A 13,304-nucleotide genomic window follows, 5' to 3' on the forward strand; every position below is an offset into this window, starting at 1 on the left:
AGGGAAGGGGAGGAAATTCTGAGGGACAGCAGTGGGGTCCCTACAGGGATGGGGGCTTTGGAATGAGCCCAACCATGCTGACCCCTGATGCTGGCTGTACATATCTCCTTTGTTGTTTGTCATATTGAGATATGAGGATGAAATCTAGTAAAGTATTTTGCAATACAATATCTGCCTTAAATATCAGAATACTGGACTGAAAATACTCTGACTCTCAAGATCGAATCCCAGGACTACCCACCCCACCTTATACACACACTCACTATTTGGGAAGTGTTGGGAAAGGTGTAAAACATTTTTATTTGTTATTTTATATCTTTCTTCCAAAAATGGTGTTCAAAGTGCTTAACAATAATAAAATACAGATTAAAAGCACAACATAAAAACAAATAATTAACAACATAAAAACACAGTAAAACAGGGTATATAATATGTTCTCTCTCTTGATCATTGAGGTATGAAATTTGGTATGTACATTTCTGGCATAGTTTTTAACTTCCCACTCCAGTGAAATGGATCAGAAGGGAGAAGTGTGCAGAATGTGGATAACTGGAACATTATTAGAGAGATTTATGGAGTTCCAGCCATGTGCCAGGTGCTGTATAGAATTTAGAAATGATCCAATTCCTGTCCAGAGAGCCTTCAGTTTATGTAAGACAGGCAAACAAGGTATGGGAAGCAATGAGGAATTTATAATAAGTAATGTGGAGAAACGTTAGTTACGTCAGATAGCAAATGGAGGAATTAGTTAAGTACAGCTAGACTGATTCAGGGCAAGTTTGGTTAAAAGAATTCCACTGCTATGCTGCACAACTTCCAGGGAGTGGGACATAAAACTCAAGCTCACTCTGAGCATTCTGGGAATTTATGTTAGCATAAAGGAGAATGGATATTTGGCAACAACAATGCAGAGAATGGAGGGAAGCTGTTACTTGATGCATTAACCTTTCACCTTGGAATATCTGTTTCCACATCTTGAGCAGATGTATACCCACAATAATGGTTGTTGAATAAAGTGTGGAAAGATTTCTGAAGATTGAGTATCCATAGCATGAAGTATAGTACTAACAAAAAAAATTAAGTGGGGAGTTGATGTCATCTAGAAAGGCCTTACAGCTTCAGTGTTTGCATGGGACACATTATCAGTGTAGCCATGTGTTAAAACTAATAATCACACATATATTTTTCATTATTATAATGTTATCACAATAAAACTAATTAGTAAAATAATACTAACCATCCCCTCAAAGAGCTCAGCACATAAACATACATAAATCTCAGAAGAGAAAAAATAGAAAAGAAGAAAAGCCATATGCAGTAGTCTCCAAACTTATATTAAGTGTGTGTGTGTGTGTGTGTGTGTATCCCATGTAGAAAAATGTTCTTATTCCCAAAAGCTACACTTTGCTGCCATTTTCCCATCAATGCCATTTTCCCCCACATCCAAATATGTAATTGCAGTGAGTGTCCACATGAACACAATGTGCCAGACTTTCCAAAGCCACTGTTCAACAGATGGGTTTATTTCTGTTTTTTCTCTAATTATTTTCATTTCTCGACCTAAGGTGTATGATTCTGCAATCACCTGCAAGTGTTTTCAATTTTTGCTCTCCTTCAAAAGGACCAAAAGTGACACAAAGATGCCAATCCTAAAGAAAGCCACAGAGAAGAAAGAGAAAGACACTTGCAGCCAAGATGAAATGGTGAATTACTGTTTCTGGAAAATAACATCAGAATGGGATGTTGAATAAAGGGCAATTGCTATGGGGGAGGGGGGGTTTGCAGGGGCAGCAGGTATTCCTGGTAGTAGATGTGTCACTCTTCATAGCCATTCCAAACCTGGAAAGATACATAAGTTTGCATTTAAACAGTACAACATGTCACATGAGGGAGCAGGGGAGACTGGGACACAATATGGAATGTATTAAAGCATAAGCTGTCAATGAAGAATGCTTAACTAAGACATTATCTGTATTTTATGCAATCGTGCATAAAATACAAGTAAACATACAATCCTGAGCATGTTTACTCAGAGGTAAGTCCCACTGACTTAAATGGGTTTTACTCCAGAGTAAGTGTGGAGGTGTGCAGTTTAGGACTGCAGCCACAAACAATTAACCAACTACATTTTAAATAAGTTTTAAAATGTAGCAGTGCCTTTTTGCATGAAATGATTTACAACAGGGGTGGGAAACCCAAGGGCCAAATTCCATTTCAGAGAAGCTCTCAAAGGCTGCATTCCAGTGGTGGTCAGGGCTAAAGGTGAAGCGGATTTGAAAATGGACCAGAAACTTCAGCTTGCCCAAAACAGGGCAGCAAGACTGTTAATGGGGACCGGCCAATGAGATCATGTTATGCCAGTACTTCCCCAGCTGCACTGGCTGCCAGTCCCTTTCCAGGCCCAATTCAAAGTGCTGGTATTAACATTCAAAGCCCTAAACAGCTTGGGGCCATGTTACCTGAAGGATCCTCTCCTCCCAAATGTGCCTGTCCAGACCCTAAGATCATCTTCAGGGGCCTTCTCCAGCAGCCCCTGCCTAAAGAGGTAAGGCAAGTGGCTACCAGGAAAAGGGCATTTTCTGCTGTGGCACCCTGGTTGTGGAACAAACTCCCTAAAGAGGTTCGCCAGGTGCTGACACTGTACTCTTTTCAGTGCCAGATGAAGACCTTTCTATTTTCCCAGGCATTTTTAGCATTTTAGCATACCAGTTTTTTTTAGCTCTGATGTCTTAAATCTACTGTTGCATTTTAAATATCTGCACTGCTGCTAGGTTTTACTCTGGTTTTATTTTTATTCTGTAGTTTTAATCTATTATATTTTATATTGTATTTCTGTTGTATTTTTGTGGTTTTAATTTTGTGAACCATCCAGAGAGCTTTGGCTATTGGGCAGTATAAAATGAAATAAATAAAATTAAAATACCAGCATATTGTAAGCTAAAGTTCTTACTGCCAGCAACAAAGCCTTAGCAGCTTAGCATTTCAACCTTTTAGAATGGGAAAAAACTGCACAAAAGCCAGGAAACCACCAAATGGTCAGTGGTTGGGGAGGAAGGATGGGCCCGGGGAAGAGGCATGGCTATCTGGGGAACCTCAGAGGACCTGATTTGGCCCCCAGGCTTGAGGTTCCCCATCCCTGATTCACAATCCATTAAGCAAATCCTACCACTCATTGTTAGAAGGAAAATCCATCTCTCCAAAATGTTGTTTTCCAGTCATTAAAATAACACCCCAGAACCTGAAATGAGTTTTTAAAGCAATAATTGGACCCTTAGCACACCGCTTCACTAACTGGCATTGCCTGTTAACCAACTAAAGTGCTAGTTGATTAATCTGTCAAGTAAACCAAATGCAGCTTGCAGCCCTAATCAAAATGTCTCTTGGTCCTTTAAAGATCTCTGCAGTTTTCTGTACTATGTTATTGACGCACACAGCTTGAAAAACTGTAGCAGTCTTTGAGGGCATAATCCACTCAGTATTGTATTGATTCTGGGATTCCAATGGTTATAAATGCAACATTGAGCAATTTTGAGTAGAAGCCAAAGGCACACCAGATAGGTTTCCCAAATTTCACATGGGATAGGATACCCAAGTCTTTGATACTTGCATAAGGGGGAGAATTTGACTCACGCCCTGGCCTGCTCATAGCTTCACTCACTGCACAACCATCACAAGAGAAGGTACATTGACCGATTCTCCCTTCTGTGCAACTATTTCAGAGACAGCCATCCTGCCCATATGGAATCTGATAGATCTGGTGCAGTTACCTTAGAACATCAAGATTCATGCTGAACATATAGTTGTAACAAAATATTAAAACAGTGCCCAATCACTGATCACCTGATATCATTTTAATTAGATAATACCCAAGCTTCCAGTCCCACCACTGCAACAGACATTGCACATGTACCTTCAGTGCATGAAACATTTGGTGTCGGAAGAACAGTATAAGAAGACACAGGTCATAGTGGAAAAGTTTGGAACAGCAGGAGGCCCAGGAGAGTTCCTTCAGCAAAAGCTTCTTGAAAGACGGGGAAAACTTGAGAACTGGGTAAGCCCACTGTTACTTAGTTCCAAATACCTTTTATAATATGTAAAATAGGCTAAGAACAAACCCTTCTCCTTCTACCACCACCACCACCACCCCGCTCTGGGATTGGCTGCTCTGATGTCATGGAATGTTTAGAAACATTCTAGTTACAGAGGAAATGTTGAAACATATTGCTACTTTTGTAAAGGAAATGAAAGATTAGTAGGGGGGATCATACTAAGCCTAGGGACATATAGTGCCATAAATTTTACCACCCATTGTTAGTGGTGAAAAGACAGAGGCTTGATTCACATGTAACAGCAACCCAGAGTATGGGTTGAGTATAGGTACCCATTGAATAATGGGTTGTTGTTGCTGAACTGTGGGTTGACATTAAGTGGGAACCCTGCACTGTAGTTTAACTATGGGTTGTTAACCACAAACACCCCAGAGTTCACAACCCAACAACAAACCATGGGTTCTCTTCCTGGGTTGTTCATGGATAACAACACATAGTTAAACTATAGTGCAGGGTTCGCATATAAAGACAAACTACGATTCAACAACAATTCAAACTCACCCATACTCTGGGTTGTCATTACATGCTGACTAGGAAGGATCTCTAGGATCATCTCAGGGAGGATGAGAGCCAGGCAGATGTGTGGGCAGATAGTCCAGAGGCAAGATGGCTGAATAAATAAATAAATCACACAAAACTTTGTATTTAGATATGTATTTTTGAATGTATTTTCTCTCAAATTTATTTATTCTCAGTTCACATCTCTAAGTCTATTTTCCTAAAATACACATTTTTATACACATCTTGGTACTTTTTTTGACTTGACAACTGCATCACAAAATCCAGAGAGGTGTAAAATCTGAAGGATGTGTTCTAATCCACAAATTAGTTTAAGAGGTGTGAATCAGGTTGGTTTGCTTTAAAACCCAGGCCAAGCAAAACCCTTGTACCAAACAAAACCCTTGTACTAAACCCAGCACAGAAGGCAGGAAATGTCACTAATCACACAGAGACACTCTCAGATTATTACATTAAATTAGGAACCCCATGTTGGCTGGAGCCCTGTTCTATAGTGTACATAGCAAAATGATTAATCCAGACCTGGATTCAAGTTAAGCGATCCCTGCCATACTAATTCTGCATTAAGGATGTTTCATGAATCAGGACATCCAGGATCTTTGTAAAGAGAATTATGTGGCGGAAGAAATCAGTTCAGTCTAAGCAGATTAAAAATGGCCATCCATTTCAAAGTTAATTCCATTAACCAATACATGTAATTACAAGAATAACAGCTAATCAATGCCATAGCAATAGCAGCAATATCTTTTTTGCCAAATGTAACCATGTCAGTGAAGATCGATGAGAAGTTTATTTATTTAAAATAAAATGGAATGTAGGGTCCCCTGGTTTTGCAACCAATGCAAATGAATACAGTTATAAAATTTGGTTTTCTAACACATGGGCCTTTCACTCTTAAAAATTGAAAGCTTCTTGCAAAAGGAGAGCAGATTTTAAAGGATATAAATAAGTAAATAAAAGTCTCGCTGAAGGAGGGAAGCAGGATACATAATAATGCACAATATTAGCAGGAACACTTTTTCTTCTCCACCTTTAAAAAGGCTCTGGCTGTTAAAATTAAAACCAATGGATGATACAAGCCAGAGGAATTCTAATTCAGAACTGGGCTTTTGCTCTTAAGATTCTAGGGCAGACTTCCCCAACTTGGTGGCCTCCAGATGTGTATCCATCATCCCCAGTCCGCATGGAGGGCACCAGGTTGGGGAAGACTGCTTTAGGGAATATGAGGGAAGAGTTTTGTTTTCAGCATCTGTTCTTACAGTAATGAAAAAAGAAGTCTCAAAGAAATTATATTTCAGCAGATGCCTAAAATTCAGCGGGGGGGGGGGGAGTACACAAATACGCACAGAAGTATCTTATATTGTTTGGCTATGTAGTCATGTATAAACTCTTTCTCTTTTTTTGGTAGGTTTTAAACTACTGGCTAGATGACATGTACCTCAACAACCGATTGGCTCTTCCAGTCAATTCCAGCCCAGCAATTATCTTTGCTTGCCAACAGTTCCAAGATGCGAATGACCAACTGAGGTAAAGTTTCTGCGGATTGCACTGAAGAACAATCCGTCATATTTTATTGCGGCCGAGTAGTAATAAAAGTCAAATGGAATTCCTCGGAGGCAGAACAAATATTGAAAGTGAAACTGAACATTCCACACATTTTGAGTAATGCAAGTTATTCTCTTAGGCTACCTGGACTATTTAATTCTGTCTGATTATCATTCATAGTGCATGGATTAATGTCAGAAATAGGTCAGAAATAGGTCAGAAATAGCTTAAGCAAATGGGAGAATCATCAAATGCCAACAACACTGGAATTATTATGAAAATCTTGGAATGTAGCTGAAATAGTTAAACCAGGAGTCCCCAGCATTTTTGAGCTGATGGGCAGATTTGGAATTTTGAGAGTGTGTTGTGGGTGCTCTCACACAATGGCTGCTAATAGTGGGCATGGCCAGTCAGAAAACACCCATTTCCCACAGGCAAACTGGTGAGGTGAAAAGAAATGTAATTTGCCCAACTTCAAGGCCAAGGAGTGGTCTGAGCTCCAGAACAAAAAACTACCTAGTTTCCTGCTTGAACACCCATGTCACAGAAGGCAAACGGATGAGGTCAGAGACACGTAAATTGGCCAAGAAACTGAATAAAAGGCTACAAGGCAAAGGTGGGAGTCTGAGCCCCAAATGCCAAATCACATATTTTCCCTCATGACGCACAACAAAATACATGTTTCACAGGAGGCACATTGATGATGCTCAGAGGAAACACACACACACCAGGCAAACCCATGCACACAGCCTCAGGCCAACCACATCCCAAAACAGACAAAACACACACTGCACAGTCAAAACACACCCCTTACTCCCTGCCATCTCTAGCCCCAGGATGCTCCCTACCACATCCCAGCCTTCCTTTTCTTTCTTTCCATGTGGCTGGGCACATTTCAAAAGGATGTGCTGAGCTGCAGACGCCTTCCATTTTGATTTTCTAAGAATGCCTCTAGGGATCACATGGGGCCCAGAGACATTCTTGCAAATAAAGATGGCTCTTGAGGCCAGTGCATCCTTTGTTGCACGCCAGCCTCCCAGTTAAACCATTTTTAAAATAAAAAATCATGAGAACCTGGTGGGCACCAAGGGAGATGTCTGTGGGCACAGTAGTGCCTATGGGCACCGTATTGGGGACCCCAGTTTTAAGCAGAGCTTTCTGGTCTAGACATGCAAAGGCAGAACATATTTTTCTTTCAAAATGAACTGTGTTCATTTATTACCAGTGGCAATTTGTGGAATATCAGGGTATTTTTTGAACTTTTTCCCTTTAGTATTCTGGCTCAGCTTATAAGTGGTATTAAAACATACTCTTATTTGTGACTGAAACTGGTGTTTTATACCAAAACGTTTCACATTTTAAAATTTGTATGTATGTATGTATCGAGAGAGAGAGAGATTTAAATCTATATATTTTTTAAATTTTCAAATCTATACATTTATAAACTGGATGTGCTACTGGTGGTCATTTGTTTTGTTTTGGAGAGCTTTAATATTACAATATTGTAACACACTTTTATAAATAAAACAAAATTTAAAATCTGTAGTAAGGCAAGTACTTCAACCTAACTGGGTTGTTATGACCAAAGTGTGTGGATTGGCTATAAGAGGAAGATTCTGTATTTTATCATGTGGAAAGCAGAGGTCAGCATTCATGCACTTCAAGGAAAATATATTCAGTGCGTTTGCACTCTTATAAAGACATAAAATGAAGATAGACTGTATGTGAAACAGCTTCTGCTGCTTATGATATCCTTTCGCCAAACAAATAATCTTTAGAGAGATGGTGCCCAGAGAACAGTTTCTGCTTTGCTATAACTTGCTGAACTGTAGCAAAGCCTGATATGCTACCAGAACTAATATGAGACGTTTGTGTCGCAAAGGTAAATGCCCCCATCCTTAGCTTAGAGACTCAGCAAAACTGAAGGGGTAAGTGGTAGGGGACAAGAAAATACAGACATGCAGGGAAGTTGTCCTGATTTCAAAACCCCATGTAGACAATGCCTGTTTCAGTGCTAAAAAGTGGAACTGGCTTGCAGGGCTAGGGGAGGTGGGCAGATCATTTATCATAAATGGTTACACATTTTATGCAGTTACACATTTTAACAGAACTACAGGCCCAGTCCTAAACCAGGGTTGGGGGACCTCCAGCCCTTGGGCCAAATTTGGCGCACCAGGCTGGCCCATCTGGCACAAGGAGCCTCAGGCAAGGCCCCATCCCTCCCTCTGAAGGCTAACAAGGAGAGGAGTCCCTGCTGTTATCTCCAATCACCAATCTGAGACAACAGCAGAGATTCCACTTAGCATGCTGTTTGCCTTCCCAAATGGGAGGGCGAGCTATGTACAAAGTGCCTCGCTGACCCTGCATCCTTCCCAATGGGGGAAGGTGCTGGACAAGTGAAGGGGCCTCAGTTGGGGTGGCTTCACGGTGTGCAAGCTTTCCCTGGCTGGGAAAAGCCCACATGCAGCAAAGCTGAGGAGCTAATGTCAGGGGATGTGGCCCGGCTCACCATCTGGCCTGCAGAGGGCTCAGTGGTGGTGGATTTATTAGGCACCCAACCCAAACAGAGTTCCCCCCGCCTGGCCTAAACAGACTGGATGTGCCACTGATTTAAACGCCCGATCCTATAGAATTTATACCAGAATATCTACCGTCGTAGCCAGAATAACTTTGCTTGTGGTGAGGTGTTGGCCTATTAATCACTATACCCTAAGCCATAGGTGGGCAGCTTCAGGTCATCTGGGGGCCAATTTCCAGCTCCTAGACCTTCCCTACCCCACAGGGTTCAACTAGATAAACTTCAAGGTCCCATTCAACTATCATTCTGTGTGGATGACATTGGTTGCCAGTTGGGTACTTGTAACATGGAATGGCAGCTTCTAATGCACAGACTCATAGAATACTAGGGTTGGAAGGGACCATCGAGTCCATCCCCCTGCTCAATGCAGGAATCTAAGTCAAAGCATCCCTGACAGATGGCTGTCGAGCTTCATCTTGAATGCCTCCAGTGTGGGAGAGCCCACCACCTCCCTAGGTAGTTGGTTCCATTGTTGTATTGCTCTAACAGTCAGGAAGTTTTTCCTGATGTTCAGCCAGAATCTAGTTTCCTGTAACTTGAGCCCATTATTCCGTGTCCTGCACTCTGGGATGATCGAGAAGAGATGCTGGCCTTCCTCTCTGTGACAACCTTTCAAGTACTTGAAGAGCACTATCATATCTCCCCTCAGTCTTCTCTTCTCAAGGTTAAACATGCCCAGTTCTTTTAGTCTCTCCTCATAGGGCTTTGTTTCCAGTCCCCTGATCATCTTCGTTGCCATGTGTTTATTCCAGCAAACAGACAAATCTGGGACTTAGGTCCACCACTCAGCCACTGACAGCTGTCTGGCTCCAAAGTAGTGGAGAAGCTGGAACTAACCATAGCATAGGATACCATACCATATGCATATTGCCTAAATAATGCATCTGTTAAAGATATGGTCCTTAACACTGTAACTTCCTGGCATTTGGGAGCCTGAATGAACATGAAAAGCCCTTAACACGGGCTTCAATTTCATGTTAAACTGGAAGTGTTTTGTTTATTGAATATTGTGTTAATACTGTGAAAGAATTCCAAATAACTATGTTCTAAACAGAGCTACATTCTTAGGTTCATAGAAGAGTAGGGTTGGAAGGGGCCTACAAGGCCATTGAGTCCAACCCCCTTCTGCAGGTTCTTCTGCAGTGTGCCTGGATTGTTTGTTTTTCAGACTTGAGGGTTACAATTCTGTGCATACCTGTACAGGTGTGTCAAGGGGCTTTCTGTGAGCAAGACCGTAGCCAACAATCCGTTTTCCTTACCATTAGCACCCTCTGACTACCTTACTGTTACTGAAATAAAACTAAGTAGAAAAGGCTAAGTACAAATGATATTTTAAAATGTTTTAAAAGCTAGAATCAGTGTAATTCTCTTTTGCAGAGATAGCATACAGAAACTTAAAGAATAACAGGAGCATACCCTACATGACAACATACTTCCTCTCATTAACTGAATGGCTTCATTGTGACAATTGCTTGCTAGTAAACTACGTTTTGCATCTCTCCAATGCAGGGGTGGGGGTGGGGGGCAGTCATACAAGAGCCCTGTTTAGAAACAGGGAGAACTGTGCAGTAAGAGGAAAATGAGGGAGTTGCTGTCCAGCTCCTAGGCAAAAGGTTGTCAGGATATTGATTTCAATTAAAAAGCACTTCAGAGGCCTGCTTCTTAAGGCCAAAGTAGAAGTGACAGGGGCAAATGTATTTCTTTTCACATGTCTTCCCAATGTACATATAAAGCAAGGAATGCTTCATATGTGAGCTGCTGCCAGTGGAGCACCTTTTTTCTTTTCTTTTTTTAACCCCTGTGGCGAGGAGGTAAGTTTTGGGAAATAAGTAACTGGTGGAGGAAGGTTTAAACTTCACCTCCCCACACACAGTGTTCATGATCCAGATCAGGGCCTTCTGCACTTACTTTAGAGCAGGGGTAGGAAACTTGTGGACCTCCAGATGTTTTGGCCTACAACTTCCATGAGCCCTCACCACTACCTATACTGGCAAGGACTGATGGGAGTTGTAGGCCAAAACATCTGGGGGCCAAATGTATATCTTTAAGGAGGGTGTTCCAGAAATGGGAGGCCACCACCAAAAAGGCCCTGTCTCATTTCCTCGCCAAGCTAATCATACCTACTGGCAGGACTGCAAATAGGGCCTCAATGGCTGATCTGAAGACTCAGGCAGGCTCAAAGGGGTGCAAGTAGTCCATCAAGTAAGTGAGTGGTGCACAACCTGTGTTCTAGCAGCTGCATGTGGCCCAAGGCCTTTACTTTAGCCACCCCAAGGGTGCCCAGACCCCCCCCCCACACACACACACACCTGTACTACTTCCTTCCCAGATATCTTCATTCAGACCACTCTTTCCCTGCCGCTGCTAGCAGTGAGGAAATACGCGTCTAGATCATTGGGATGTGTGTGTGTATTATGTATGTGCGCAAACATGCATGTGGCCCTGACCCTCAAGTCAGTATCATATGTGGCCCTTGGGGCTGAAAAGGTTGTCCACCCCTGAAGTCAGAGGTTTTTTTATTCTGTTTTAAATTTCTAAGGGTGGGTGCAATCCTATGTATGTTTAGAAAGAAAAAAGGCCTATAACTTCCAGCATGCCTCAGCCAGCTATGCTGCCTGGGGTATGCTGGGAGTTGTAGGACCTTTTCTTTCTAAACATGCATAGGATTGTGCCTTAAAGGTTTTATATTGTGTTTTATCATGTTTTATTTGGGGCTTTTAATTTTTGTGAACCACCTCAGAGCTTTGGCTATTGCATGGTATAGAAATTAGGGCTGTGCACCGCTTCGGCCTGAGGCCCAAAGCCCAAGTCAAAGTGGCTGCTTCAGGTCGCTTTGAACCCCTTCCGAGGTGAAGCGGAGGGGGCATGAAGCGACCCAGAATGGGTCAGGGGCTCTCCCAAGTGCTCAGTGAGCTTCGGAGCTTTGGTACCCCCAGCCCAGCCACACTGGCACTTCCAGGTCCTCACCTGAGCCACCAACTCCACCGCCATCATCACCGTCACCACCGCCGTTGGCTCTGCTGTCACCGCCTTCTCCTCCTCCGCCCCCTCCTCCATCATTGCCACCGCCAGCTCCTGAGGACTGGACATGCGCCAGCTCTTATTGCAGGGAGTCGCCATTTTTAAAATGGCAACCTCCTGGAAGTTCCTGGAAGTTGCCATTTTAAAAATGGCGACTTGCTGCAATAAGAACTGGTGCGCGGCCAGGCCTCAGGAGCTGGTGGCAGTGACAATGACGGTGGAGGAGGAGAAGGCGGCGGCAGCAGCAAGGAGAAGGCAGCCATGGAGGCAGTGGCAGCAGAGGAGGAGGAGGCAGCAGCAGCAACTTAGAAGGAGGCGACGGAAGAGAAGGTGGCAGCGATGAAGGAGGAGGAGGAGGGCAGCAAGGTAAGGAGCTGTGGGCTTGCACAGGGGCATCGGGGGAGACCCAAAGTGGGGTTCAGCCATCCAAATCCTGCCTCGGGTTCGGGGCCGAGTTGGGTTGGGGGGAGGGCCCAAATCAGCCCAAGCTGAATCAGGCCTGCCTCTGAAGCCACGAAGCAGCTTCCAAGTTGGATCAGGGGGTCCCTGCACAGCCCTAATAAAAATTTAATACATAAATACATAAACAAACAAAGGTGTGGTGGTTAAAGTGTCGGACTTCAACTGAAGGAGCCCTGGGTTTGAATCCCCCCACTCAGCCATCAGGATCACTGGGAGATTTGGGGCCAGTTGCTATCTTTCAGCCTAACCTATTTCACAAGGTTGTGGTGAGAATAAAATGAGGGAGAACCATGTACACGATCCTAAGCCCTTTGGAGGAATAATGGGATTAAAAAATGTTATACACACGAACGCACACACATATATATACAGACAGAGAGATGGGCACCTTACCAAGTGATCACATAGTAGTTAGTGAGGTACAGGTCCACCCCAACAGCCCTAACTTGATTATGATATATATGTACATCAACGTACAGAGTTTAACCGCCCCCCCCCCCCAAGTATAATTCATGCTACTTCTATCTTTCCCTTACAGGTTTGCTGCCAATCTCATTTCTGGAGCTCTTGATTATAAAGCTCTGCTGGACACGTAAGTGATTTGGTTCTTGTGAACAGAATCAGTGTTTTTGTTAGGAGCTTAAAGAGATGCAAGTGGGAGCATTTGTAGAGGTCCAGGGTCACCTTGCTTCAGACAGCAGTTTAAGTAACATTTACACTACCAGAGCAAGCCAGTTTTCAAAACTAGTTTGTCATCATCTGGGAATTGTGTTGAAAGCCCTAACTAGGGAGTAACTTGAAGTCAGGCTCTCTAAGGCTTAGCACGATAAGCTATGGACTGCTCTCAGCTCTGGAATCTGTTTTCAGCTCCAGGGCTCAGCCCTAGAATATAGGGAAAGTGCAAAGGCAGGAGCAGCTCTGTGCTTCTCAGCGGTGCAGTTCTGAACTTCTCAGCAACCACAGTGTGGTGGCACCTTTGTTTTTAGAAATTTACCATCAGTTTCCAGAGTTCCTTGGAGTGGGAGCCATGACAAATAAAGTGACAGACATTGTAATATAGGCATGGCCCT

General features: G+C 43.0%; 1 protein-coding gene across 1 annotated transcript in view; it reads left to right on the forward strand.

Annotated features, from left to right (window-relative positions):
• Window positions 1-1,640: 1,640 nt before the first annotated feature.
• The window catches only part of CHAT (choline O-acetyltransferase), a 57,230-nt gene continuing 45,566 nt past the window's right edge, over window positions 1,641-13,304 (forward strand). The window contains exons 1-4 of the mRNA XM_084841874.1: window positions 1,641-1,703; window positions 3,860-4,051; window positions 6,037-6,155; window positions 12,773-12,826. Of these exons, the coding sequence (XP_084698000.1) occupies window positions 1,641-1,703; window positions 3,860-4,051; window positions 6,037-6,155; window positions 12,773-12,826 (428 nt within the window). The remainder of the gene's footprint in view (window positions 1,704-3,859; window positions 4,052-6,036; window positions 6,156-12,772; window positions 12,827-13,304) is intronic.

Source organism: Heloderma suspectum, chromosome 3 (assembly GCF_057233095.1).
Source record: "Heloderma suspectum isolate Gila_16-S chromosome 3, 16-S_ref, whole genome shotgun sequence".
Taxonomy (NCBI): domain Eukaryota; kingdom Metazoa; phylum Chordata; class Lepidosauria; order Squamata; family Helodermatidae; genus Heloderma; species Heloderma suspectum.